This window comes from Sander vitreus, chromosome 7 (genome assembly GCF_031162955.1).
Source record: "Sander vitreus isolate 19-12246 chromosome 7, sanVit1, whole genome shotgun sequence".
Lineage (NCBI taxonomy): Eukaryota > Metazoa > Chordata > Actinopteri > Perciformes > Percidae > Sander > Sander vitreus.
In genome coordinates this window covers 31,771,215-31,784,925 of record NC_135861.1, presented here as the reverse complement: position 1 = coordinate 31,784,925, position 13,711 = coordinate 31,771,215, and the positions used below count along the sequence as shown (strand labels likewise).

Below are 13,711 nucleotides of genomic sequence, written 5' to 3'. Positions count from 1 at the left end.
AATGTCTAACAACGACTATACCTACGTTATGTATTTTGTTGAGTTGTGTACTTACACTATCCAAAATGTTTCCAACAATGTTCAACCTAGGGAAATCTTATTTTATTTTAATGACACAGAACGTTTCATTTAGTTGCCTGTCAGTGGCGTCATAAAATCCTCTAACTTCCGTCAAAACACGGATGATACGTTTGAGAGTAATTGTAAGTCATACAATGTCCCAGAAAGAATAATACTCAGTAAGCGTAATACAGCTTGCTTTCTGCCACACAGCATCATTTTGTCATTGATAACATGCCATACAACACAGTAATACAGCAGAGACCTTATTTATTGATACATTTCAATATCGATTGCTCCAGCTTAACATTATGTGCTACGTTGACAAGTAATGTTAGCGTTAGCGTTCTTTCCAAAACTATAAAAAATGGTGCATTATATTAATATATATAATTAAATTAGGTGCATATATGTTAGCCATGTTTTTGCCCTTGTATTTCAGCCTATTTCAGAATTATCCTTAATTTGTTTAATTCATTTTAATTGCAAGGACTTGTTAATCACGCCCCTACTTCTGCTAAATCCCACATTATGAAACATATATCCAACCCATCCACCCCACAGGATCTCAAGAATCTTGCCAGAATGGTTCTGGATCCGTCTCCAGCCCCAGGCTGTTGGCCCGCAGTTCAGTGTGCGGGTTGAATCTCATATTCTCCTTCAATCTCCTGCAATTCTCGAATCAGCTTCCCCATAAACTTTACTGCATCTCCTCCTTCTTTACCCTCGGGAATGCCCACAAAATAGGCGTAATTGCATCGGGAATCGATTTTCAAAATCTTCAATTTTTTACCAAAGCAAATCCACCTTTCTTTCGCTAGCAGCTGGATTATCCCGTCTTTCTTTCTTGGCAGCCTCGATACTTTCCATGTGATTCTCAACTATATCGATTCTGGTGACCAGGCTGGAGAGTGTTGTCTCCATTCAAACGATGGAACAGCAAATTTTCCTTCAGACCCTTTCAGATCAGCTGCAATTTTCTCGAGTGCTGTAAATATTTTACCAGTGTCTGCCAGCATCACACCAGCCTGTTGCTTTTCTGCTCCGGGCGTCACAGCAGCGCCATCTTGGGCAATTACAGTCGTAACTCCGACAAGGTTCAAATGCTTCTTAATATGTTTGTGTTTTTTTGACATATTTGGATTCCATAATGTTTCTCCTCCAGGCTAAGCATAAATATCTCTAGCTAAGTATCTTTAAAAGGATAAATATATCAGTACAATACAGAGCCCTCTGTCCCTATGTCTGTTACCTAAGGTCCATCACAACTGTGTCCACATTCAAAAGGAAACTTATTCTCTCAGGCATTTGTCTAATTACATTGAGGGTGTGTGTGTGTGTGTGTGTGTGTGTGTGTGTGTGTGTGTGTGTGAGTGTTTATATGAATCTGTGTATTGATGCTTGACTTGAAGCAATGTGATAACCTGTAAAGCTACAGTTTGTTTTCATCTTCATCAAAACTGTTTGACAAAAGATTAGTAAAATTATTACTGTCCATCCAGAGAGACCAAGTCTAAAATCAGAGGCTTGATCTCTGACCATTGAGCTGACTTTACAGCTGCTGCACATTGGCAGGTGCTATCTGTCTGTCTTACATAGTGTAAGCCTTACAACATAGATTTATTACCATAGTCCCTCTCTCACCCTCCCTATTGGTAGAGGACTACTATTTCTAGTCAAGGACACACATTCAAAATAGCCCTATCTGTGTTTCTATTGTTTCATGTAGACATCTGACTCCGCTACATACTGAGGGTAGAGTAATTAAGGAAGAATATATGTAATCATGAAAACTAAACATTCATTGTCCTTCAATCTGAATAGAGTGTTTGCCCTTCCAAATGTTCAAATATGGAGAGCTCATGTGTTTATGGTGACATAGATATGAGTGACCTGACAAGCATTCTCTGTGATGCCTTTCCAATTTTTGGCAGAGCTTTCCAAAAGATCCTTTACTTTGCAGTGTGAGAAAATAGGTTTGAGGTGATCGTTGCCATTACAGTGCAGCACTGTAAAATATCCTGCCCAGTACGGACTGTATCTGAGTGACTATTCTTTAATAACAACATGTAACGGATCCTTAATAATAACGTTTCTTTGTTTTTGTTAGGAAACGTATATAGCATTGACCTTTTTTAAGTATTTCACCACAAACAAATTGTTGTCATAGATGTTAACATAAGACCTAAAACATGTAGATACTGCACTATGACTTTGGACAACCTTAAAGATGTCTGCAAATCAGTTCAGTATCTGCAAATAAAACGCGTCCTTTCACCTTATGTCAATTTCAACTACTGAAAAGTGTGATTTAAAGGTGACCAAACCGCAAACAAATCACATGATAGCCCCTTCAGACAGCTCTGATGTCAGCTGTACTGCCTCTTCTAAGCTAAGACAGTAACCTGCCAGTTCAGCTGGTTACTTAGGGTGTTTTCACACCTGCCTTGTTTAGTTTTGTTGAATCGAACCCTAAAGCTTCGTTCGTTTGGGCAGATGTGGACACAGCAATCACACTGGGGTGCTGACCAAAACAACCGGTCCAGTTACAAATGAACTCTGGTATGCTTTGGTATGGTTTGTTTGTGGTGAATGTGATCCAACCTTGTTCAGACCCAACTACCAGATGTATTCCGCAAGTTTGAATTAAACAGCTCCTGTAGTCAGGTGTGCTTTGCAACTGTAGCTGTAAACTGTCTTGCAATGTGTCTCTCACAGAAATAGGGAAGAGAGAGCAAAAGAGCAAAGTCTGGGTGAGCAGAGCAGGCAAAATAACGAAATACTGTCTGGAAAATTATTTAAATGAAATGAACTGGTTTGACCATGGAGATGCAAGAAATATGAACTAGTTTAGAACACAGGACCTTCTTCCTGTATTCACTTTCTTGCTCCCGCCCCAGACACATCTGACCAATAAGCGGAGTTCTTGCGTGGGTTAGGGTTAGTAATGATGCATTTGGGTTCACTTGGATTTTTCTCTGTGAGGAAACAAAAGCCAAACCAAGGGGAAAACGCTCCAAGCTCCAAGTCAACTGATTCAAACCAAAGCAAACCAACTACAGGTGTGAAAACCTCCTTAGTTTTTTCGTCATTAATACTGTATTTTTCTGCCTCATTATTTATGTGGTATAACAAACTGAATTAGCATGTCATCGCAGGAGACATGGGGGGAAAAAGGAGTCAAATGCAGCTGTATCTAAGGATAGCTGTGGCCACCATACCAGCTACCTTTAAATAAACATGCTTCCTTGCTTTAGTTGGCTGGCTCTGTGTCAGAGAGTGCAGTAAACCTGCCAGCATGCTTTACACCCACTTCATGATGTGATTGGTCAGCTGTGTGGAGGTGAGAAAGGAGCTAGGATTTGAACTTCTCTCTCAAGCCCACTTTTCCATTCTTTACATACACACTTCTCATGTGAAAAACGTAGTGCAACATTGTCCTCCAGGATAAAACGATACGTACCATGTTTAGGCTTTGTAGGGCAATAGTCTGAACATTAAAATGAGTGAGTGAACCCAACGAGACCATCCCCACTTAGCTGCTGCTGTCAGTGTTTCCCCATTGTCAGGTGGCTTCTGTTGTTTCCTATTTATAGAAATCTCTCTCAGTCACTCCTCCCTTCATCACCCTTGGATTTTGCGGGATGGGTTTTTTAGTGCCACACTCCTTCAACAATAAAGACTGAGGCAGTCATTGCTGGCAGTACTTGTGCTGTGTCTGAGTGAAGCAGTGAGTGCAGCGGTGTGTCGGAGGCAGGGAAGGACCAGCAGCCATGGATGACGTATATAAAGCAGCAGTGAGTACAATAAAGACATGCATGATAGGCTAGTTTTATTTCTCTTTTATTTCACTCTGATGTAATGACTTGTATAGCGTGTAAGAATCAAATCAAACAAAAAATAAACAGGAACACACTGTTGCATGACACGATAGGGGAAGTCTGCTGGCTTTCATGCGTTTGAAAAAGTTCAGAAGCCAGTATGACAGCTGTTAACACGAACAGCTGCTCTGTAATTCCAAAGTCAAGTTTAACATTTGTGGAACAAAAACACTTACACACTATGTGAAATAGTAGTAGCTGCTACTTCTGTGAAGATCAAACATCAAACTTTTGTTGAGATTGCCAGAGAAGTTTCGATTCACCTCGCTGCTGCTGTATTATTGGTTTAGATTATGTTGTCAGGATTTGATTTTTGACACCTGGTGGTGTAAATGTAACACATTTTACAGTATATATCATATAGTCATTGTATTGGACAGATAAAGGTCTTGGAACATCTATAAAATAATAGGGATTTTTAAGGGTAAATTAATAGATTCTGAATTGATTTGAATTTCTACTTGTGGGCAGGGCCGTAGCTTCTGCTGAGGACACTGAGGTCATGTCCTTGATATTTAATTTTTAATTTTTTATTTGTGGGGGGGGGGGGGCATTTGTAGTGTGCTTTTACAAACTATGAAATTTCTAATCATTCTTCGAATAGTTATATTTAGATTGGAATACATTTAGAAGAAAATATATGAATATAGTGTTTTATTCCATCAGTATGGACACAACTTTAAAACAGCATTCCAGAAAATAAATTGAAGCATAATTAATAGAACATAAAAATATTCATACAATGACAGATGTAAATGAATAGACACCAGTATTTTTGAGGTCCCTCCAGGGATCTGACTGCAGTCGTGCTTGTGGTTGTTTGCGATGATCACTAACTGAGTTTATGGTTTATCTTCTGTGATTACAACGTTCTTGATGTTTACTTTTTGTAAAAAGAAAAAAAAAAGAGAGTCTCTGTGTGTTCCTTTAACTTGTACGATACTGAAAGGTGTAAGACAGACAGAGCACAGAGTGACAGGCTGCTGTGGTTAGTTCATGTCTGTGCCTGACAATAGAAAAAAGAAGCGCTGAGGGAAGAAGAGAAGGGACAGCTGATGGCTATTAAAACAAATGAGCCAGCCAGACAACAGCACTGGTGTCAGAAATCCCCCCCTTTGTACTCTGCCACACAACAAGAATAGTAAGTGAGGAAAGCAGTGTGACATTACAGTCCGCCTGCACTGAGCGCATTGAAACAGGGAAACGTAATGTATATTTGTATTTTTAATGTTGTGCTAATGTTAGGATGCTTATCATTGCTTTTTAGGGAGCCTATTGTAACATCTGGCCAGGGACTGCAGATTAAAAAAAAACTACAAAAAAACTACAGAAATGTGTATTAATATGCACTGTCCCTGTCAAATAAAAAAATACATTAAAAAAAAATAAACAGTGGTATATAATGATCATCTTCACTTTGTTTCCCTTAAGGTTGAGAACTTGACAGAGGAACAAAAAAATGGTGAGAAAACTACTACTGCTATTACTTATTACTACTACTATCTATATTCACCATACCTAAACTGATAATACTCATAACACTATATTTACAAGTACAACTACTACTACTAACAATACTATGTAATAAACTATGTCTTTAACCCAAGTCACACAGGACTAGTATTACCTAGGGACCTGTAGTAATTTGTAATAATTGCGACGGTTGTCTGTGATCTTATTCCCGTATGAATCTGCCATGTCTTTAATGTGTAAATAAAAATTCCACCGTATGCCACCATGAATTAAAATAATTAAACGTACAATATTTAACTTTCTGCCACTAGGGGTCTCTCAACCAAAACAATGGATGGTAAACACAGACTTTTGATGACGTTGGGAAGTTGCGTGGAATTATTGGAGTTGTAGTTTTTTGTGTTAAACACCTTCGCTGGTTAGAATGCATCTATTCACGGACGAGTTTACCCATTCAAGTTTATTCACGTTACGTTTAGTAACGTTTATTCATGTTATTCTAATAAAATAGCTGCAGTTTCCCCAACATAATTCAATTTTTATTGTTAGCCTACCAGTTAGCTAGTGAGCCAGCATGCTAACATTAGCCAGCAGCTAAAACACAAAATATTTCACATATCTATGTCACCTTTTCGATGGTTTCAACACCGGGGTGGACGGGATTTGTTGTGCTACTCAACGAGGCTGAGAGACTGGTGTGGGTGGGGATTGCCGGGGGGATCTCTGCGACGGCGAGGACGTTCGATGCCTGTTGTGCAGCAGCAGAACATCTCCCAGCTGCCCGGAATGATCTCCCCTTCATTTTTCTGTAATCTTAACGTTTCATTTTGGTGCTTGACCCACCTTAGGTCGGGTTGATTTAGCTAACCATAAAGACAGCTAAACGCGAAGGGGGGAGAAATTTGGCAGGGAGGAGATTTTCGGCACGGACACTGGTAGCGCTAACTAAGACGTAGCTAGTTAGCTAACGTTTGGATGGCCGCTGTTGTGACTCGGGTGCTGGGTCTGATATGGTCTGTTTCCCGACGCTTCATTAAACTGCCGTTAGCGTCGTAAGCACCAGGCCGGGGGGATTGCGGCACCGGTTGGGGGTGTGATGAACAGTGGCAATAATAGTCATAATAAAGATAGTGGAACAGTGACCACAATGGTAGTCGTAGTAGTTCATGTCATAGTAGGGCACAGCAGGGCGTTATGGGGTGTAGTGTGGCACAGCAGAGCATGGGTGGACGCGGCAGGACGCAGCAGGATGCAGCTGCAGGGAATCGCAGAGCGTAGCTTGGTGTAGTAGGTCCACAGCGACAGCTGCACCCAAGACCCAGGTCTTGGTGCCACCCTATTCCAAGGCGATATTCTGGGTGAAGAAGAAACATAAGGACTCCGGGGAGTAAACTCCCCAGAGCTAGGTTAGTAACAAGCATTTCTGGGACTATGATGGACACAAAAGGAAACAAGTGAAAGAGAGAAGAGAGAGCAGCTCATTGTGTCCTTGGAAGGAAGGAACTTCCCCAGCAGTCTAGAGTTATAATAGCATAACTAAGAGTAGAGGCAGGCTAATAGTGAACTCATTCGTGGGTTAGCCCAGTGCTGTTAACCACGGTCAAAACAATCATACTAAAAATAACTTTATGAGCATGTTGAACAATGTTGTAACCCTATAATGTCATCCACCAAGCATGAGCATTAATGTTAGCTACTTGTCAACCAGCACATACATCGTAGTAACGTTAAGCTGGATCGATATTGATATGTATCAATAAATAAGATCTGTAAGCATGTAATCAAGCACAAAATGATGCTGCGTGGCAAAAAAAGCAGTATTATGGTTACGAGTATTTTTTCTGTGACATTGTAATTTACAATTACTCCTGAACATATCATCTGGTTGGTGTAAGGTTATATGACGCCACTGACAGGCGACTAAATGAAACGTGACGTGTCTGAAAATAAAATTGACATTTGGTGGAAACATTTGGGATAGTGTAAGAACACAACTCATACAAATATATAACATAGGCATTGTCGTTTTTAGACATTTTAATGAAGAAAAGGTACATATTGTATCTTTAAAATAACATAACCGGGATAAACTGGGAACAAATTAAGACAGTGATGGCAGGATGGGAGTAATCCCAGTAGCATAGAAGAGAAGTAGGAAATAAATAGGCTCCAAATCGTCTTAAATTATTCTTCCTGCTTCCCATCTCTCAGATATCTTATATTTCCAAGATGGACGCAGCTCATTAAGTCACATACCCAGTTTATATGAGTAGGTGGTTGGCTTGATTTCCAATTAAGGAGAATCAATCGCCTAGCTATAGGTTTGACAAATTTGCAGTTTTTGGGGAGAGACCAAAAAGTGCAACAAGTGGGAAAGGGTTAATTACAGAGCAAAACAGACACATTCTAAATCCTGCAAAGTCCCCTGGTAATACTAGTCCTGTACAAATAGGACTTTAAGTTTTATTGACTTTCACAATTTGTTCAAACAATGAAAAGATAAAAACATTAAAATGGAATATGCCCACACACTGTCATTACACATACATGATTGTACAAGCACATCTACTGTATGGATAAATAATGAAAGCTCCTTTTCAAACAGGAGATTGTTGAGAGATTTATCACTGGCTGCCGTACATCCATGAAGTGCCCAAGAGAGGAACTGTCACTGCTGTTAAAACATCTGGTTGCGTCTCAAACAGAACATTTCAAGTCTTTTTGACTTAACGGTTCTCCAAGTGTGGTTGAAACAAACAGTGAAAATTGTCCATTTGTTTCTTTATTTGGTTCCTCAGTTATGTTTCTTGGCTTTTAAGGCTTTTCTTCTGGATCTAATTGAATAGTATAGGGTTGTCCCAAATTATTTAGTATAATAATATATAATAATTTCCAAGCTGTTTTCTTGATTGATATACCTTGTCTACTTAATAGATTCCACTAAGTTGTTAACGTAATCTGCCACTGCAGGTTGGCTGACTATTAAAAATATATAATATATAAATATGTCTACAGGTAAGCAAATAATTCAGCGTACATTCAGAATAAGGTTTCTATTAATAAATAAATAGTCTTGCATTGCCAGCTCTGTCTCCACAGCGCTGTGGAGTAAGGTCTGGCTACATTACACTATACATACATTCTGGGATAGGAGCAAAAAACGCTCTAGGCAGCTCCAGACGGCGGCTCTGCTAAATAGTCTCGGGAAATAACTTGTCTCGTGGAACTTTTGCAGCACGCAAAAGAAAGTGTCACATTACAATAACAATACATTAAATGATAAACTGTTGACACAATACAGTAACGTGAGCTCTTTAAATTAGCTAGATACATGGTTAAACCTCATTTGCTCTTACCAGTGTATCTCTGTGTGTACTTGGTCCACAGCAATCCCACCAATCGGTCGCAAAACGTCCCAGTTAGAGAGGAAATGCCCTAAACATATTTTTTGTAAATCTTTACAATAATTCACCGAAGGAACCAAGCAGGCCTGCCTTGTTGCACCATCCAAATTTTCATTGAAAAAACAAAACAAAATAAAAACGTGTAGATTGCTAGCTGGAAGGTTGCTACTTCTTGTAGCAGACAGAGTTTGAGAACGGCAACACAGAGAGAGGGGAAACGGAGGGGCAAAACCTGGCACCGCGCCAGATGTCAGGCTTTATCCTGGAAATGTACTTGATCCAGACTAATAAATGAATAATGACTATTTACTTGGGTTGTAGTGGAGCTGTTCTTTTAATAAAATGCCTGCTTTCCCAGGAATAATAGCCAAATTCGATTATTTCCACTAAACATCCTGTATAACCTTTGCATAGTAAAGCATTTCCGATTAATTACTGATATCTAGAGGCACAAAATACTTGGCTGGCCTGGTTATGTTGGATAACATTTCTACATGGTTTTTATGTCGGCAATTCTTTTGGTGTTACGTTGTGGACATGGATGTCTCTGTTTGTAGTTATGAGTAACTTACAGCCCTTTTGTCCTTGTCAGACAGTAACAGTTACTGTGTCCCTTCTAGAGTTCAAGGCTGCGTTTGACATCTTCATCCAGGATGCAGAGGACGGCTGCATCAGCACCAAAGAGTTGGGAAAGGTGATGAGGATGCTGGGACAGAATCCCACCCCTGAAGAGTTACAGGAGATGATTGATGAGGTGGATGAGGATGGTATGTCAGCATCATTACACCTGTCAAATAACTGTAGACATCAGCAGCACATATTTTTTAGAGTGAAATAAAATCATTTAAATATTAAATGAACACTGTATGTTGAGGTCTAATAACTGCAAATATAACATAGACATAAGGAGTCTTTATAATATTGTTTGTCATGTTAACAGGGAGTGGCACAGTTGATTTTGATGAGTTCTTGGTTATGATGGTCCGCTGCATGAAGGAGGAGAGCAAAGGAAAATCAGAGGAGGAGTTGGCTGAACTGTTCCGCATGTTTGACAAGTAGGTTCCTCTTTGTATTTTCACACACTGCATAAAGCAACTTCTACATTCAAGTTAATGTAAGAGGAATCAGTGCTAGTATATTGACAGATGTTTGAAATATCACTAAAGTCAAACAAAACTCTCTTGGTGTCATTAATAAATACCCACAACTTCACTCACACTGTGTTAGAAAACACAGTACACTCAGAACACCTTAGTGCTAAAGGTTTCAACATATTCCAGATGAGTATAAGACTGATTCCTTTATCTTGTGTTGAGGAATGGAGATGGCTACATAGACTTAGAAGAGCTGAAGACCATGTTGGAGTCCACTGGAGAGGCCATCACAGAAGATGACATTGAGGAGCTGATGAAGGATGGAGATAAAAACAATGATGGGAAAATTGATTATGACGGTAAGGGAGCCAGCCAATCAGCAGCACAACTGAATGTTTCGACAAATAATATTCAAAGGCAAGGAATTTGCATTGATGATTAAAGTTAGCAGGAAACACAAGTCTTCCAAACTGAACAACAAAATACATTGTTATAAACTTCCACAACAACATCACACTGCCACTAGAGGTCCTTGTCAGAAAAACATGATCTTTTTCGGTGTGAACAACTGACCTAGCAGCCTAGCAGTTTCCTTAACATTTTAGAACTTTCATACTGAACTTTAAACCTGCGAACTGTTTCAACTCAAGTTGGAAGAGGAGAAACATAATGCTAACTAAAAGAGATGTAATGTAAATTAAAAAAAAATTTAAACAAACGTGAACAAACAGTATTGCAAAAGTAACCCTTTTTACATGCACATATGCATTCATACAGAAAGCCTCTGTATAAACTCACATCTACAATGTCTGCATATAGAATCAGAATGAATCAGCTTTAATGAACACATACAGGGAATTTGACTCCGGCTTTTTGTTGCTCTCAAAGTACACACACAGAAATACAGATACAACTAAAAACAAGTAATTTACGTAATTTCCCTGTTTGGGATTATTAAAGTCCTTCTATCTATCCATCTATCTAAGTTCAACAAAGCTGAACAAGGTAAACAAACATTTAATTATTATGTACAGATATCATTTTGTATATAAAAAAGTGAATATGCATTTAACATATACATAAATATGCACAGTATATGTTACAAAACCATGTATTACATATTTCCAACAAATCTACGGGATAAAGCGAGGTAAAAGATAACATCAGTAAAAAAAAAATAGCTTTAAAGTGCTCATATTATGCTTTTTGGCTTTTTCCCTTTTCTTTGCTGTGTTATACATCTTTTATGTGCACGTTATAGGTTTACAAAGTGAAAAAGCCCAAAGTCCACCCCAAAGGCACTTACCATCTCCAACAGAAAACACTGTTCACAAACTGCTACAAACAGCTCTATTGTAGTCCAGCCTTTACTTCCGTGACGAACGTGTGTCATTTTGTAACACGTTATAATGCTCGCCTAGCTGCTAGCATGGCACGCCTCATACTCTGCTTCTGACTGGCTAGTAGTCCTTACTTAGGTACTGCGCACATGCGACTCCCAACAAAGATGGAACAGAAGTGAGATGCCTCACTCTGTAGCTAAAACAGAGAGCTCAATGTGCAGTACAACAAAAATATGGTGTTTTTTGAAAATTAAACCATGTAAACCTATTCTGATATAACCTCTAAATACAACTATAAACCTGAAAATGAGCATTATATGAGCACTTTAAGTAAAGAAAAGAACCAAAAGATAAGAAAGAACTACAGGAGACAGTACAGTCTTGCATATTTATGTAACTATATATAAATAAATTAAAGGTCATGCTGCTAGGGAATTCAGCTTCATCTTACTCTACTCCAATATACATTTAGTTCTCCCATTTCTTACGTTTCTGGCAAGGCTTAAAGGAGAGCTCTGGCCGATTTTTACCTGAATGTTGATCACTAGATAGATCTACAAGTACTGTCGATAGGGAAAGAAATGACCAAAATCTGTGCTAGCAAACTGGAGTTGCTGCTAGCTCCCAGTTAGCTAAAATGCCAGTTGTGGGGGCATACTTCTAAAGAGTGCCTTTGTGACTCTTAGCAGACACAAAATGTAATTAAAATTTCTATGCAACATGACAACATGATGTATTTTCAACTCAGACACTGTGAAGAAACCGTTTAAATTCAAAGTTTGTACTGTCACTTACCTTGTCTCGATACTGCCGGTAGCTAGCTCGGCCTGCTAGCTGCATAGCGGCATCCGGGATGAGGGGGTTCAGCAAGGTTTCGGTGCTAATCATCACGCAACAGTTCCGTGTATAGTTGTTTGTTGCTATGCTGAGTTCCAGCTCATCCATTTTGTGTGCAGTGGAGGTCTGTGTGGTAGTGTCCTTAGCCGGGCTAGCAGGCCCGACCGCATCCTCGCTTCTGCTTTCTCTCCTGCCGCCACCTTCGTTGCCTGCCGCTGCCAACAACAATCCACGGAGCACCCAGTGGTCTGGCTATGTCCTCCAGACCAGAGGACAGAGGTGACCAGCACGAGATATCTATTTCGAGTGTCTTTCATTATATGCGCAACATCTCAGATGAAAGCGAGACCGCTGGGCTCTCCGTGGATTGTTATCGAGTCTAGGAGGCAGCGCAGACCGAGCCTGTATCTCTCCAATGCTAGATCCCTGGTGCATAAAATGGACGACTTGGAATTACAACTCGCTGGAAATCACTATGTTCGTGACTGCTGTGTTTTAATTATCACTGAAACCTGGCTTCACCCGGGGATACCCGATGCTAGCATGCAGCTAGCAGGTCGCACTCTGCTCCGCTGGGACATGACTGAGGACTCCGGTAAGAGCAGAGGAGGGGGGCTCTGTATGTACGTGCATGAGAACTGGTGTAATAACGTCTTCAGCTGTCCTGTCAAAATAAAGGCCTAAAATGCCCCCAAAATAATCATTCATTCACAATCATTGTACAACTAGTCTTCTGCCCAACATGAAAGCTGTTTGCACCCATTTATCAACAAATTCAGGCAGATGTAAATACAAAGGATCTCAGAGAATCATTACTCTCCTAAAGGGTGTGTTCAAGTCAGAAATAGAAGATGAATTATATAAATATTAATATGTATATATTAATGCATTCTCTCTGACAGAGTTCCTTGAGTTCATGAAAGGTGTTGAATAAAGGATTCAGCTGGAGCCCTCACAACGCAGTATCTTCACTTTCCATTGACTTCATCATCATCTCTGGCCATTCCTGAAGACATGGCTCTACTTTTTGTCTGCATTTACCAAACCCAATCAACACACCTGTTCTCAGCCTCTCCTGTCACACAGAGGTCCTGAAAGGTTTGAAGAAGGACCTCATTGACTGCAAATATCTTTATTCCTGAAAGTAATGATCAATCAAAATGTCATATATAAAGACTATTTTCAATAAAATGATTTTCATAATTGCATCATTGTCTGTCATATAATGTGAATTTTACTTCTTGAGAAAAATAACAGTATGTATTTACGAGATTGTAGATTGGGAGAATTTAGATCTGTGCAACCTGAAGGCTTTTACAGCCGACACAGTACAGTTGATTTTGGTAAAGTGGGTGGCTTTAAAGATGTACTCATGCTCATTCCATTGGATGTTTTAGAGGTGTTACATCCATGTTAGTATTTGATATGACATGCTGCAGCAGATGTGGGTACATTTTACCATTTACATTTTTACAGGCCATTATATAACAATATGAAACATTTCTCACAATTTGATGTTTCATGGTTCACTTTCTTCCCACTCAAGATGGTCCATTCCCACCCACCAGTTGGTGGTTAGTCCCAACTAAGGGATAATGGAACACTATGGACTGAAAAAG

The 13,711-nt window shown here is 39.5% G+C and overlaps 1 protein-coding gene across 1 annotated transcript; it reads left to right on the top strand.

The window, feature by feature from the left end:
* The first annotated feature begins 3,036 nt into the window (after positions 1-3,036).
* LOC144520389 (troponin C, slow skeletal and cardiac muscles-like) lies at positions 3,037-13,300 on the top strand. The gene is made up of 7 exons (XM_078254073.1): positions 3,037-3,122; positions 3,657-3,857; positions 5,373-5,403; positions 9,439-9,585; positions 9,759-9,873; positions 10,135-10,271; positions 12,995-13,300. The coding sequence occupies exons 2-7, from the start codon at positions 3,834-3,836 to the stop codon at positions 13,024-13,026; spliced, it is 486 nt and encodes a 161-aa protein (XP_078110199.1). The 5' UTR covers positions 3,037-3,122; positions 3,657-3,833; the 3' UTR covers positions 13,027-13,300.
* The last annotated feature ends 411 nt before the right edge of the window (positions 13,301-13,711 follow it).

What these genes read in the sequence shown, in the direction of transcription:
- LOC144520389 (XM_078254073.1), top strand. Translation starts at nt 3,834, where the DNA reads ATGGATGACGTATATAAAGCAGCA. An exon ending in GACAGAGGAACAAAAAAATG is followed by an intron (nt 5,404 to 9,438) that starts GTGAGAAAACTA and finishes TGTCCCTTCTAG; the next exon opens with AGTTCAAGGCTGCGTTTGAC. An exon ending in TGGGAAAATTGATTATGACG is followed by an intron (nt 10,272 to 12,994) that starts GTAAGGGAGCCA and finishes TCTCTCTGACAG; the next exon opens with AGTTCCTTGAGTTCATGAAA.